Below are 12,498 nucleotides of genomic sequence, written 5' to 3'. Positions count from 1 at the left end.
TTTGACTCACATAAACTTATACAGCTCTATTGTCTGCACTGGTATCAAATAAGCTTACTGGAGCTGAGAAGCTGCTTTGAGTGTCTTCTTTTGTTCTGTTTCCTCAAAAGAAGATAGGGGTTTGGGCCAAAACTAAGAATCAATGTGAGAAAATGTCTGCATGACAACTATGCTACAGCACGTGATCCATCAACAGCTAGGCCAGCCTTTAAAGCAAAAAAGTGTTCATAGCCTGGTCTGCCAATTTTTACTTTTGTATATGTGCGTGTATGGTTTTTACCATGTTATGCGCGCGCACATCCATCCACACAATCTTGGTAGTGCCTAGTTAACTAAGCTAAATATGCTTCTACATTATAAACACACATTACATATTTTGCGGTGCCAGAGGAGAGGGAGACGCAGAAAGAGACAGGACACATGGTTCAACAGAAAGTGAACGGAAGGAATCCTTACGGAGCCCTTGCTTTATTCAGGGTGAAGCGCATGTCAAGTACCTGCAGTGCCATGTAGTTTATAGCCATGTAGGTCAAAAAGGTCTATTTATATACTTCACTGCACAGAATAAGCATTCTTCCCATGTTCATTTTACTTCTCAGTAGGCACAAATGTTTTTAATGTTTTTCTTTTGGTTTAGAAAAGGACTTCCTTTCTCTCTCTCTCTTTTTTTTTTTTTTTTTTTTTTATGTATGCCTGGTACCTGGACCCGTTTAAAAGAAAAGAAAAAATTCTCAAGCTAGCCTTCAGCTGCACCCTCAACATTCCTTTAAAAAAGGCCATTTTACTTCCAGCTTTCTAGCACCCCTCAGCCAATTCAGTGCTAATTAAAAGTTAGCACTAAAATGAAAACTACAACTATAACAAATTCTTATTCTTAGCACTCGCAGAGCTGAACCATTTCTGATTTGGAGAGACAGACAAAATTCACCTGTGACAGTGACTAGTCCTAGGAAAGTTCAGCCTGAAAGAACAAAATCTTCAACTTGTCAATTCATCAAATCATGTGATGCACCCTATCCTGTGCAAGATCAAACTTCTTATACAAAAGCAAGAGGACAGGGGGTCCGCAGACAAAGGATAGCAACAAGCTGATAGCTGGAGCTTGAAATTAATGTTTAGACAAATGGTCATGGGCACTATTTAAATGATGGACTTGGAGGAAGACTGTGCAAACAACTGGGTACCTTGAAGTGAGGACAGCTGGGGCAGTTCTGTTAGTATTTTACATACTAGTAGAGCAACTTGTCAGCAAGCAAATTAAGAATTTCAAATACCTGTCGCATGCCAACACTCCAGTAGAGCCTAATTAGGCTCGAACATAATGTCATTAGACTAGACTACACTATGAGGAAAGGCTAGAAAAGAGAAGACTTTGGGGGATTTGGTGGCAGCTTACAAATATAATCGTGGGAGAGCAGCAGGGGCTAGGCAAGCAACTATTCACCAAAGCACCCCAGGGGAAAACCAAGAGCAACGGTCGTAAACTCCTAGGAGAAGGTTTCAGACTGGATACAAGGAAAAATGTCTTCAGGGTTCATGTCATCAGACTCTGAACAGACTCCCAGTGGGGGCGGTGCAGGCACCGACCCTGGAGATCTTCAACAGGAGACTGGAAGCACACCTCGCTGGGGCTGTGTCCTCTGCAGTCTTTCCTGCCCAGAGCAGGGGGCTGGACCCGATGATCTCATGAGACCCCTTCCAGCCCTGAACTTCTGTGAATCTGCAATTTCAAAAGGTACATTCCTTATTAAAAAAGAAAAGAAAACCCCAGAAACTTCAAATCAAATAGGCATCCCCTTTCTTATTTGAAATTGTTCAATGCAAGGAAAAAAAGCAGGTGAGCTCAGTGATGCCACCATGTGGCACAATTAATTTCTCCTGATAACAATAAATGCTAGAACTTAAAAAAAGACATACAAAAAACCCTAGAATTCTTGGTTCCAAAATGATATATTTTATTAGACCAACTGGGCAATAACAAGAAAACTGTCCTTTCAGTTTAAATTTTAAGAAGGAATGTACATGGGCCTGACTGACTTCTACAAATCTTGTTTGTTGTAGGGACAGAAAAGCCGACTTGCTATAGGTTGTTTCCCCCCCACCAAAAGGCTCAAAGCAGATTTTATTAATAGATTAATTTATTGGGCACTTACAATCATACTGTACTACCGGTTTATAAACATCCTAAAGATTGTGGCAATTTGTTCAATTCAAGACAAATAAAATAAGAAAGTTCCAATCAACCTTTATTTAGACCAAAACAGCAGATTAAGAATTTAACGTACAATACATTAGCTACATTCACTAAGAATATAATCACGCAATATTAATATCAATACCTGGGAGAGTCAAACACAAAACCATGCCCAATAGCACAATAAGGCACTGATCATTTTGAGCAAACTTGCCTCCCTGTGGCTGCAGCTAGAGGAGAGAGGCAAAAACCGGAAAGAGCTGTGATTGATATCGCCAGGATCTACTTCTTCCTCCCAGACTATGGCCCACGTCTGCAACTGAACACGTGGATCTTGGATCAGTCTCCTCAGTCTTCTACTGACTTACCAATGACATCCCTATTTCCTGGAAGACTGTCATCCTTGCATCGAGGGACTGTTGCTGCAGCTGATGACTAATCACGTGGATGTTATTTTAATTCTGTGGTGGACATTTTAGAAGGGAATGCAACACAGACAATCCTGTGCAAGACATGTATACTTTAAAACTAGCAAATCCTCCATATTCTCAATTAGCAATCAGCTTTAGGTTTCCCTAGCAGGAGGGCAGGGGAGGAGGGAGTCCATAGCAGCCTATTTGTTTTTAGCAGTTCCTATAAGTTGGCTACACCTTGCCCTCATCATCTGATACCTTCCTTCCCTCAGAATTCTGTCTTTCCCTGAAGAACTGGGAATTAATTTAGCTTCCTAAAGATCTCTGAGCCTGTGGAAGGCTCTGAAGAATTTAAATTTGCTTTTACCTTCTACCATCCAAGGTAGGGCAAGGAGGCTTCCACTACCTCTGATATCCTGCCGTACTACTTAAGAGAAGAAATTTTATCCCAGGTTGGAGAACGGTGTCTGAAAGTCCTTTCAAATATTAATGTTAATGGTAATTACAAAGAAAAAAAAAATAAGTTTCACCCATCAGCCATTTTCTCCATTCTGTGCATTTCTATATCACCTTTTTTTCCCCCCTCTCAATAATTTACAGAAAGGCATTAAGACAAGCACGGGGCATCACTGTGTTGTATAAAACCACCCCTGATGGAACTTCCAGAACATTTGATATTCTTTCGGGGATTCAGGAAACATAATTCCACTAATATTCAAGGTTTCATAGTTTCTAGGGTCAGAAGGGACCTGAGCAGATCATCTAGTCTGACCCCCTGCCATGGCAGGAAAGAGTACTGGGGTCAAACAACCCCAGCAAGGTGTTCATCTAGCCTCCTCTTAAAGACCCCCAGGGTAGGAGCCAGCACCACTTCTCTTGGAAGTTGGTTCCAGATCCTAGCCGCCCTGACCGTGAACTAGCGCTTCCTGATATCTAACCTAAACCTACCCTCTGCCGGCTTGTGACCGTCATTCCTGGTCACTCCTGGCGGTGCTTGGGGGAAACAGGGACTCCCCCCAATGCCTGCTGATCCCCTCTGACTAGTTTATAACAGGCCACTAGATCCCCCTCAGCCTTCTCTTGTGAGGAGAAGCTACGGGACCTGAACCTGTTCAGCCTCCACAGGGCCTGCCCTGCTGTCCCCTGATCATGCGAGTGGCCTCCTCTGGACCCTCTCCATGCTGTCCACATCCCTCCTGAAGTGTGGCGCCCAGAACTGGACGCAGTACTCCAGCTGCGGCCTGACCAGTGCCGCATAGAGAGGGAGGATCACCTCCTTGGACCTGCTCGAGATGCTCTGTGGATGCATGACAGGGTGCAGTAAGCCTTCCTGACCGCGTCCCCACACTGCCGGCCCATGTTCATCTTGGAGTCAATGACGACTCCGAGATCCTTTTCCGCCTCTGTCCTGACAAGAGGGGAGTTCCCCAACCTGTAGGTATGGTGCCTGTTGTTCCTCCCCAGGTGCAGCACCTTGTACTTGTCTGTGTTGAAGCCCATCCTATTCTCATCTGCCCACCCTTGTAACCTGTCTAGGTCTGATTGAAGCCTGATGCTTCCTTCTAGTGTGCCCACATCCCCCAACATCTTAGTGTCATCAACAAACTTGAACAGGGGGCTTTTTACCCCCTCGTCCAGATCACTGATGAAGACGTCGAACAGTGCGGGCCCGAGGACCGAGCCCTGGGGGACCCCACTGCCTACATCCCTCCAGGATGAGAAGGAGCCATCCACTACCACCCTCTGGCTGCGGCCCACCAGCCAGTTGGCGACCCAATTGACTGTGTAGGGGTCGACACCACAGTCCCCCAGTTTCTGAATGAGAACGGGGTGAGAGACAGTGTCGAAGGCCTTCCGGAAGTCCAGGAAGACGACGTCCACTGCTACCCCCGCATCTAATGATCTGGTGATCTGATCGTAAAAGGCCACCAGGTTGGTCTGACAGGACCTGCCACTGATAAACCCGTGTTGGTTGCCCCCAAGCATGCAGTCCCCCACTGGCCCCTCATGGATGTGTGCCAGCATAATTTTCTCAAACAGCTTGCCTAGGATGGAGGTAAGACTAACTGGCCTATAGTTTCCTGGGTCCTCCTTCCTCCCCTTTTTGAAGATGGGAACCACGTTGGCCCTCTTCCAGTCCTCTGGGACCACACTAGAGCACCACAAGTGCTCGTACAGCCCTGCCAGGGGTCCTGCAATGACCTTGGCCAATTCCTTTAGGACTCTAGCGTGGAGATTGTCCGGGCCGGCTGACTTGAACACGTCCAGCCCCTCCAGAAGCCCCCTAACTAGTTCCACACTAACCTTTGGCCCAGGTGTGCCTGCCCTGGGGCCCGAGGGGGGCCCAGCAGGGAGGTGGCTGTTCAGGTCCCTACTTAGGAAGACAGAGGCAAAGAAATCGTTAAACACGTTAGCTTTGCCATCTGGTGTGACGACCAAATTTCCCAACGCGTCCTGCAAGGGCCCCACGTTACCCGGGACCTTCTTCTTGCCCCCTATGTATTTAAAAAAGGACTTCTTATTGTCTTTAATCTGAGAAGCTAGTCCTAATTCCATCTTTGCCTTGGCCTTCCTAACTGCCCCCCTACAACCTTGAGCGACTGCAGAATAGATCATCCTTGGTGATGACCCCTTCTTTCCATTGGGTATACACCTCCTTTTTAGCAAGGAGACATTCCCAGATGCTTTTAGTGAGCCATGGAGGCTCGTGTGCTCTCCTGCTCCCTTTGATCCTCGTTGGGATTACCTTCCTTTAGGTTTGGAGGATCGCCTCCTTAAGGAGCAGCCACTCTCCTTGCACATCTGGCTCCCCTCCCCTCCGGGACCTCAGTGCATCCCCAACTATCCTCCTTAGCTCATTGAAGTTTGCCCTCCTAAAGTCTAGGGCTGCTGCCTTACCGCATGCCTTTGCCACCTTGTGCTGGATGGTGAACTCCAGCAGGCGATGACCGCTGTCGCCCAGGTAGTTGAGCACCCCCAGCCCCCGCACCAGGTCATCACCCGTGGCCAGCACTAGGTCCAACAAGGCATCTCCCCTGGTGGGGCTGTGCACCTCCTGGGTTAGAGGGAGGGCCTGCACTCTGTCTAAGAATCTACGTGAGCGGTCAGACCTGGCTGACTGCTCTTCCCAGCAGATATCCCGGAAGTTCAGGTCCCCCATGACTACCACATCCCTAGCCTTCGCCACCTCTGTGAGCTGACCCAAGAATTCCTGATCGAGCTCTTCCCCCTGGTTGGGAGGTCTGTAGCAGACCCCCGCCGTTAAGTCTCTCTCCCCTCGACTGCCTTGTGCTCTAACCCAAAGCACCTCAGTGTGCCCCTCCCCTGACTCCTTGCTAATTGACGAGGATGTCTATTCCTCCTTGATATAGAGTGCCCCCACCTCTCCTTCCTATCCTGTCCCTCCTGTACAGCCTATAGCCCTTGACATTCACCGCCCAGTCATGCCCAGGTTGTTTTTGTTTTTCCTGGCACATGCAGAAACAACTACACTAAAATAATGGAATCGCATTTGGATCAACTGTGGTTGAACCTGAATCATGCTCATCATCCACATGGAATACAGTTTTGACTTGTTTAAGTATCAGAAACCTCCTTGCCACCTGGCACGATCCAGAATTAAGAAGTGATACAAAAAATAAAACAACACTAATAAAGTGTGTAATAAGGCTTTCCGAAACTGTAAGTAGCCATACTACAGTAGGGGCCTTTTTTTGGTTATAACGTTCAGCTGGCAATTCAGCATTACCGTAATGATCCTTGGGAGAACAGATGCAAAACAAGCCAGCTATCCATTTCAAGTACTTTAAACATACAATGATGAATCTATTTTTTTCAAAAGGAGACATATGTATTTTATGTATGTATGCATGTATGTGTGTGCCCTTGGCCCCTATCTACCATGATCTCCTGCCTTACAGTGCATGTATTATTACTGACACAGGGACAAAATGCAATGCAAAGGAAACCTCCTCCTCACCACAGTCTCTCTCCCCACCCCCAAAAAGCAGCCTTCAGCTGGTTTGCAAAATACTAGAACTAATTAGAGTACTTCATGACCTCTGTTGCCAAAATTTAGTTCAGACTAAACTGGTACACGAAAAAAGTAGGCATCTGCTATGAAATTCAATTAAACACGTCTAAGAAAACTAAAATTCCATCAAGAAGTTGTATGATACTGGTCATGAAATAATATTTAAAAATCCTTCAGGAATAAAGGCTACTAACAATATTTAAAATTAATTTTCTAGTATTTCAATAGCTCTTAACAAAGGACTATACAACGATACAAAGTATCTCACTATCAAGCTTGATACAGTGCCTAAAAGTATTACTGTCAGAAGTTGTAACTTCTTGGTCTTTTTCAAAGACCTGTGATGCAAAACCCCAGTTTACAAAGAATTTCCACCTCCAGTGACCGAAGAGACAACGACCTCCAGAAGATGTTAAATTACTCAAGTGTTAAGACTGTGCAAGTTTCCCAGCTCCCTTCTCCAAGATCTCTCCAAAGATACTCAGAAATGGGACATGCACCTGGTCAACAGGAGTGGGACTCAGAACCACCATAAATTGTCAATGGAAATGAAAAGCCCTGAAAATCCTTTCTGGCGTAAAACAAAGTTTACATGACAACAGCACAAGTGTGACAACAGATTTGGTGCATCTTGATTTCAAAACAGTATTACACATGGCAAACCTTACAGCCGCTGTAGCTGACGTACTAGAAAACATAAGCTTCTAACAGCACTGGCTCTTGGCAAATAAATCAATGCCAGAGTGCGAGATTAGTAGTTGGCACACGATATATCAAACTATTTGGAAGGCCAAAAATAAAAGAGATAGAATCTCATCCTGAACTCTGACAAAATAACCAGCAAACAGCCAATATCATCTCAACCCACAATGATATTTTACAACCACTGTAACTACAACATGTTAAAAAGCAGATTTAATCTTAAAACAAAACTTCATACCAAAATAATCAGGAGGGGAGAAAAAAAAAAAAGCTTCCTTATCCCACCCTCCAAAATACATACTTTAACCTCCTTCATGTCCTAATGTTCAGATCAGGCTTCCACTGCATTCACTGAAAACAACACACAGCAGCAAACAGCCTCAAAATTACTTACCACAAAGGGGAGGGATTTTAAGTGGTATGCCTTCTTTAGACTGGGGGAGGCAATGAGCATGCTTCTCCTGAAGCAGCCCTTCCACCTAAGATCCCATGCAACTGTCTAAATGGCCTCCAAATGTTTCACACAACTCCCCCTCTTCCCTTCTGTGATTGTAAAGACTGCTAATGCTTTGATACAACCAGTAACAGTTTACAGGGAAGAATGATATCAGGACAGTATTTAATGTGGTCTTTGCTTCTTTTAATACAATCTGACAGTCAGAAACAAGGACAATTAGCAATATATGACCAATCCACTCCTCGCCAACAAGTCCTCCATGGACCACAGCCTGAAAACTACTGCCTTAAATTTGTTAAGCGACAGAAAAGGGTTTTGTAAAAATTTGAATATCATGTGACCTTCATTTGACTACAAGATGGTGGCGTGTACAAAGTGCAGTCCGTCTGTGGGGGAACAGGCAGATTCCTACATGAATTAAAAGCAACAGACCTTCAAGAGGCATCGAGAATCGCATAAAAATGTGGTTTGTTGGGTAGGTGCTTATCTTTAATGTTGCAAACAGACATTTTGCAGAAGGATTATGACTGAAGTATGGGACAGGAGCAAGATGTATCTGCAGACAAAGAAACTCTCTGTGACTCAGAGACTCTTTTCCTGGATGACTTGTGTTGTCCCACAGTGGGTAGCTTCCATCAAATATGCCATTAGCTGATATCTTTACTCAACTGCCAAACACTTTAAAATAAGTTCAATAACTATATCTTATAAATAAAATTTTGTTTTAAAATAATTTCACTTAAATTCTGAAACAATAAAAGTCCAAGTCAGTAAGTAAGTGGTTACATTACAGTGAGTTTCACCATTACTAAAAATAACCTCTATACAGAACAAAAAGCAGCAGATTCTGAAATTGCCATGGAATGCAACTTATTCAGATTTAAATCACTAGAACAGTTTTCTACTATTATTTTATAGTGGCCAGCACTCGTCAGAAGCTATTATTACATTTCTGGTCCAGTGCAGGGCTACCAGAGTTACCTCTCATGGTGACACATAAATATTTGTTTTCATAACAATTATTTTCTACTGAGCCTTTCAAAGTCTACAAACTGGAAAACCCTACCTGAGGGACCCTCTGCACTGCCTGACTCCATCTTCTACAGAAGAAAATTCTATATTCACTAAGAAACAAGGGAGGTAAGCATCTCTGACTCCTGAATCAATAGCACTAAATGCCTCTTTAGACTTCAGAATTCAATGTGCGACTCAGGGTTATAAGGCCTCTCCATTCCACAGATATCTTCCTGTGCTAGATCCTTCTCTGTCGATATCTTGGTTGCTTGAATCTGAAAGAAAGGGCATGTTTTTAAAAGTCCGACACCCGCATCTAGGAACAGCATGCAATTATTCGAAAACGCCCTACAAAGAGTTGCTGAGAACAGAGAAAAGCAGCAAATATTGATCACTGTGAGTATTTCCCTGATGTGATTCTTTGAAACCAGAGGGGAAAAATCTCAACTTGCTCACTAAGGGCCCCGACTACATTATATAAAGAAAGCAAGGCTTGCCAAACAGCTTTCTTGCTTTAGTTTCCCACATCTATACAACACATTGTGACCCCACCCATTTGACAGCCAAAGACTTTATAAACTGTTGGTATCCATTGGTAGCAACCCACAGGAAATCTTGAATTCAGATTCAGCTGAAATGCTGCATCTGTAATATTTTCTCCCCAATACAGGGAGCAAGCCACAAATATTAAGAACTCACTAAATCGGGTAGCTCTAATTCCACACTGCAACAACTAAACTGTAACCTACATATAAACTCTTTGTCTGCGTGCTGTTTCACTAAGACATGCTGATGCAAAATCCCCCAGATTCCTTTGGACATTAGTAGCTTCTTTTCCTCACAGTTTACCTCTACATACCAGTTTTGCAAGTCCCCTGGATAAATACTGGCTGAAAGCTGATCTGAGTAGTTACCAAGGGGAAAGCCACAAAAAACAAAACAAAAAACCCCCCTCTCTTCAGCATTAACAAATTCCAAATCATCTTACCTGGAAAGGTTGGCTAATGCCAACTACCGATTGAAAAGCGTGGCTATAAAAACAAAGCAGAAACTCTCCTCCTGCGTGGGGGATTTCATTGGCACTCATGTAAACCTGGTAACAGAGAGAGACTTCCATTAGCAATCACAGACAAAGCAACTAACAAGCTGCCTTTGCTATTCATGGACTTAAAACGCAATATTTAATACTAAGCCACCTCTAACCCATTAATTACTCATTCAGCAGTGAGGGCCTCATCGTTCTTCCAGAAAGCCTAAGAGTAATTGGTCTTTCATTGCATCATAGCCTCTACAGAGCACGCTAAAAAGACAGATTCAGTTATAATTTGCTGCTCTTTGCCCTTTGCTGCGCATTACAACTCACCTGTCTCTTGCCTGACAAGAATTCCTCTTTGCTAGTAAGATCATACTCATGCAAAGTAATTAAAGTAATTAAAGACAAAGTTAAATAAAAATTATCCTAGGCTTCCATAAGGGCCAGAGTCTACTGTGGTACTTTCACCACCGCAACTACTTTTGGCAAAAGTTTTATGTATATTCTGCAGTATTAAACCAGAACATCTAATTAGTACACTGCCACTCATTTTGCCAACAAATCAACAATGTCCCCATCAATTTGCATATAGTCTGGAACTGTTTGTTTGTTTTTTTAATAAAAACTTCTGGAACTAAATCTCACTTTAGTTACTTTAAACAAATGCAACTAGAAAGCTTTCAGTGAGAAACAAATTAAATCATCTGATAAAAGGATGGATCAAAATGATCCATGACGAGAAAGGTCTGATGAAGATTATGAAAAATCTGTGTTAAATCAGACATTTATTACCACCCTAACGAAACCACACACTATCCAAAGGGAAACAAACAACCCTAGTGGCCAAGTATAAAAGGGGTCAAGCCAGCTACTAAAAAGACGGGACCAGACTTGATCAAGAGACCGTCTCATTCAAACAACAGTCTGGTATGCAATGGTGGGTCATTTCAAATATGAGAGGAGCCAGCCAAATAAAGCATTCTTTCAGTAGCACTCTCAGACTAGGAGAGGAAAAGAAACAGTGCAAGTATGCTGAATCACCCTTTTAAACTATGTAGCAGGCAGAAAGATGGACAACAAAGGCTAACTCTGCTGCCAGCTAGCTGAGACTGCATAGAGAATGTGGGACGCAAAATTCTGAAAACGAGTAGGGTGGAGGACTCCCTTAACGCCATTATATTACCCACATCGAGATTTTATATTTGCCTCACTAGATTAGTATCTTCAGTGAAGGAAATTTCATCATCTTTCACCCAGGCATAAGTCACATAGTCATTCACATGCTTAAAGGTCACCTGCAAAGGAAAAGAGGAGACATCAGTCCTCCAAAAGAGAAAACAAGACAGGCTGGGGAAACGAGGAAAGCTTCAAACTAGGGGACTTGTCAACTTGTCAGTATATTACTAGAAACTAACTAAAAACGTACATTCATTTTCAAAGACATCCACTGAACCTTACCAATAATTTGTCTTTGTGAGATTTCTTAACCCCAATCCCTCTACCTAACCTTCTTTCATTTTGTTGTTCCTAATTAAATTAATTACACCAGATCTACTTTTGAAATGTAGGCACATTGGGGAAGAGGCCATTATACACCATGCTTTGTGCTCAGCACATTTTGAGCAACTCGCTACTTTTAGCTAATATTATTTTTTAGGAATAATAAAAACCTTTGTTTTTCTGTCCCGCTGATATGTTAGTAACTAAACCAAGAGGTGGATGGTTCCACATATATTGAAAGAATCAGTAAGCAGGAACCACCAGTTTCAGAACTCCAGTTGTAAGAACCATACAATGTTACAGTAAAGACAATTAATTTTTAGAGAGAGGCAATGTTAGGGTAGTATCACCTTGTAGAGCCCAATCCAGTCCCAGGTACTGCTGGGAAATTTGGGGACTGTGGAATAGCTGATCAGAACGTCTCGCTCAGCATTCCACTCACCCTCAGGATTCACAGTGACCAATGGAACAGACACAAAAGGCTTCATCTAGGCACAGGGAAAAATAGTTTTAAGTAATGCAACTTTTCATACCCATCAGCTACAGTAGAGTTATTGATTCTGTGCTAAGCTTGCTGTAGGGCACTCAGTTTCACAGAAGCAAATGGACAACAGGAACACAGCAAGCATATTCCATGGGAAAGTTCTTAAAAATGACAGAAGCCTTGAAAAGCCTCCGTCTGTGCAAGCTGCGTTTCAGGAAGAGGAAGCCATTAAGAAGAGAACATTGTCACCATAAGATGAACAGTTTGTGGATGAAATCCACTGTCCATCTGTAGAAGAATCAGTGCAACATTTTGTAACTTAAGGAGAATATGGGAATATTTACACTGCACAACTAGGCAGCAGCACACTCGGCCCCCCTCCGGTTACCGCTTCCCAAACCAGAAGCAGTGGAGCTACCTTGGTATGGCAGGCCAGTAACCTCTGCTTCTCAGTGGCTCCCTTCAGGAAAGCAGTGCATGCTGTGCAAGTGCAGTATTTTAGTATGGCAGTGCCTGGCACAGTTGCCAAGAGGCGCAGAAAGTACCTCTGTTTGAACTTCCTGGGCTGCACCCTTCTACATGTGCCTTTCATCCTGGCTAAGACTTACAAAAAAGAATGAGATTCTGTACAACAGGATTAATTTTAAGAAGCGGTAATGTTAACAAGA

At 43.4% G+C, this 12,498-nt stretch overlaps 1 protein-coding gene across 5 annotated transcripts in view; it reads right to left on the bottom strand.

The window, feature by feature from the left end:
• Nucleotides 1–445: 445 nt before the first annotated feature.
• INPP5K (inositol polyphosphate-5-phosphatase K) overlaps nt 446–12,498 on the bottom strand; it is a 28,907-nt gene continuing 16,854 nt past the window's right edge. For 3 of the 5 annotated variants that reach the window (XM_090026413.1, XM_090026414.1, XM_090026415.1), the window contains 4 exons: nt 11,697–11,834; nt 11,058–11,141; nt 9,802–9,906; nt 7,945–9,088 (listed from right to left, as the gene is read on the bottom strand). In XM_090026413.1, coding sequence (XP_089882539.1) covers nt 8,990–9,088; nt 9,802–9,906; nt 11,058–11,141; nt 11,697–11,834 — 426 coding nt within the window. In that variant the 3' untranslated portion in view covers nt 7,945–8,989. Of the gene's footprint in view, nt 1,721–7,944; nt 9,089–9,801; nt 9,907–11,033; nt 11,142–11,696; nt 11,835–12,498 lie in introns of those variants that run through there. The other 2 variants (XR_016439028.1, XR_016439029.1) reach the window with 2 other exon arrangements.

The sequence above is a fragment of the Crocodylus siamensis genome, chromosome 13 (assembly GCF_052110815.1).
Source record: "Crocodylus siamensis isolate JL-2025a chromosome 13, ASM5211081v1, whole genome shotgun sequence".
NCBI classification, from domain to species: Eukaryota; Metazoa; Chordata; order Crocodylia; family Crocodylidae; genus Crocodylus; species Crocodylus siamensis.
This window is presented reverse-complemented; position numbering and strand designations above follow the sequence as displayed.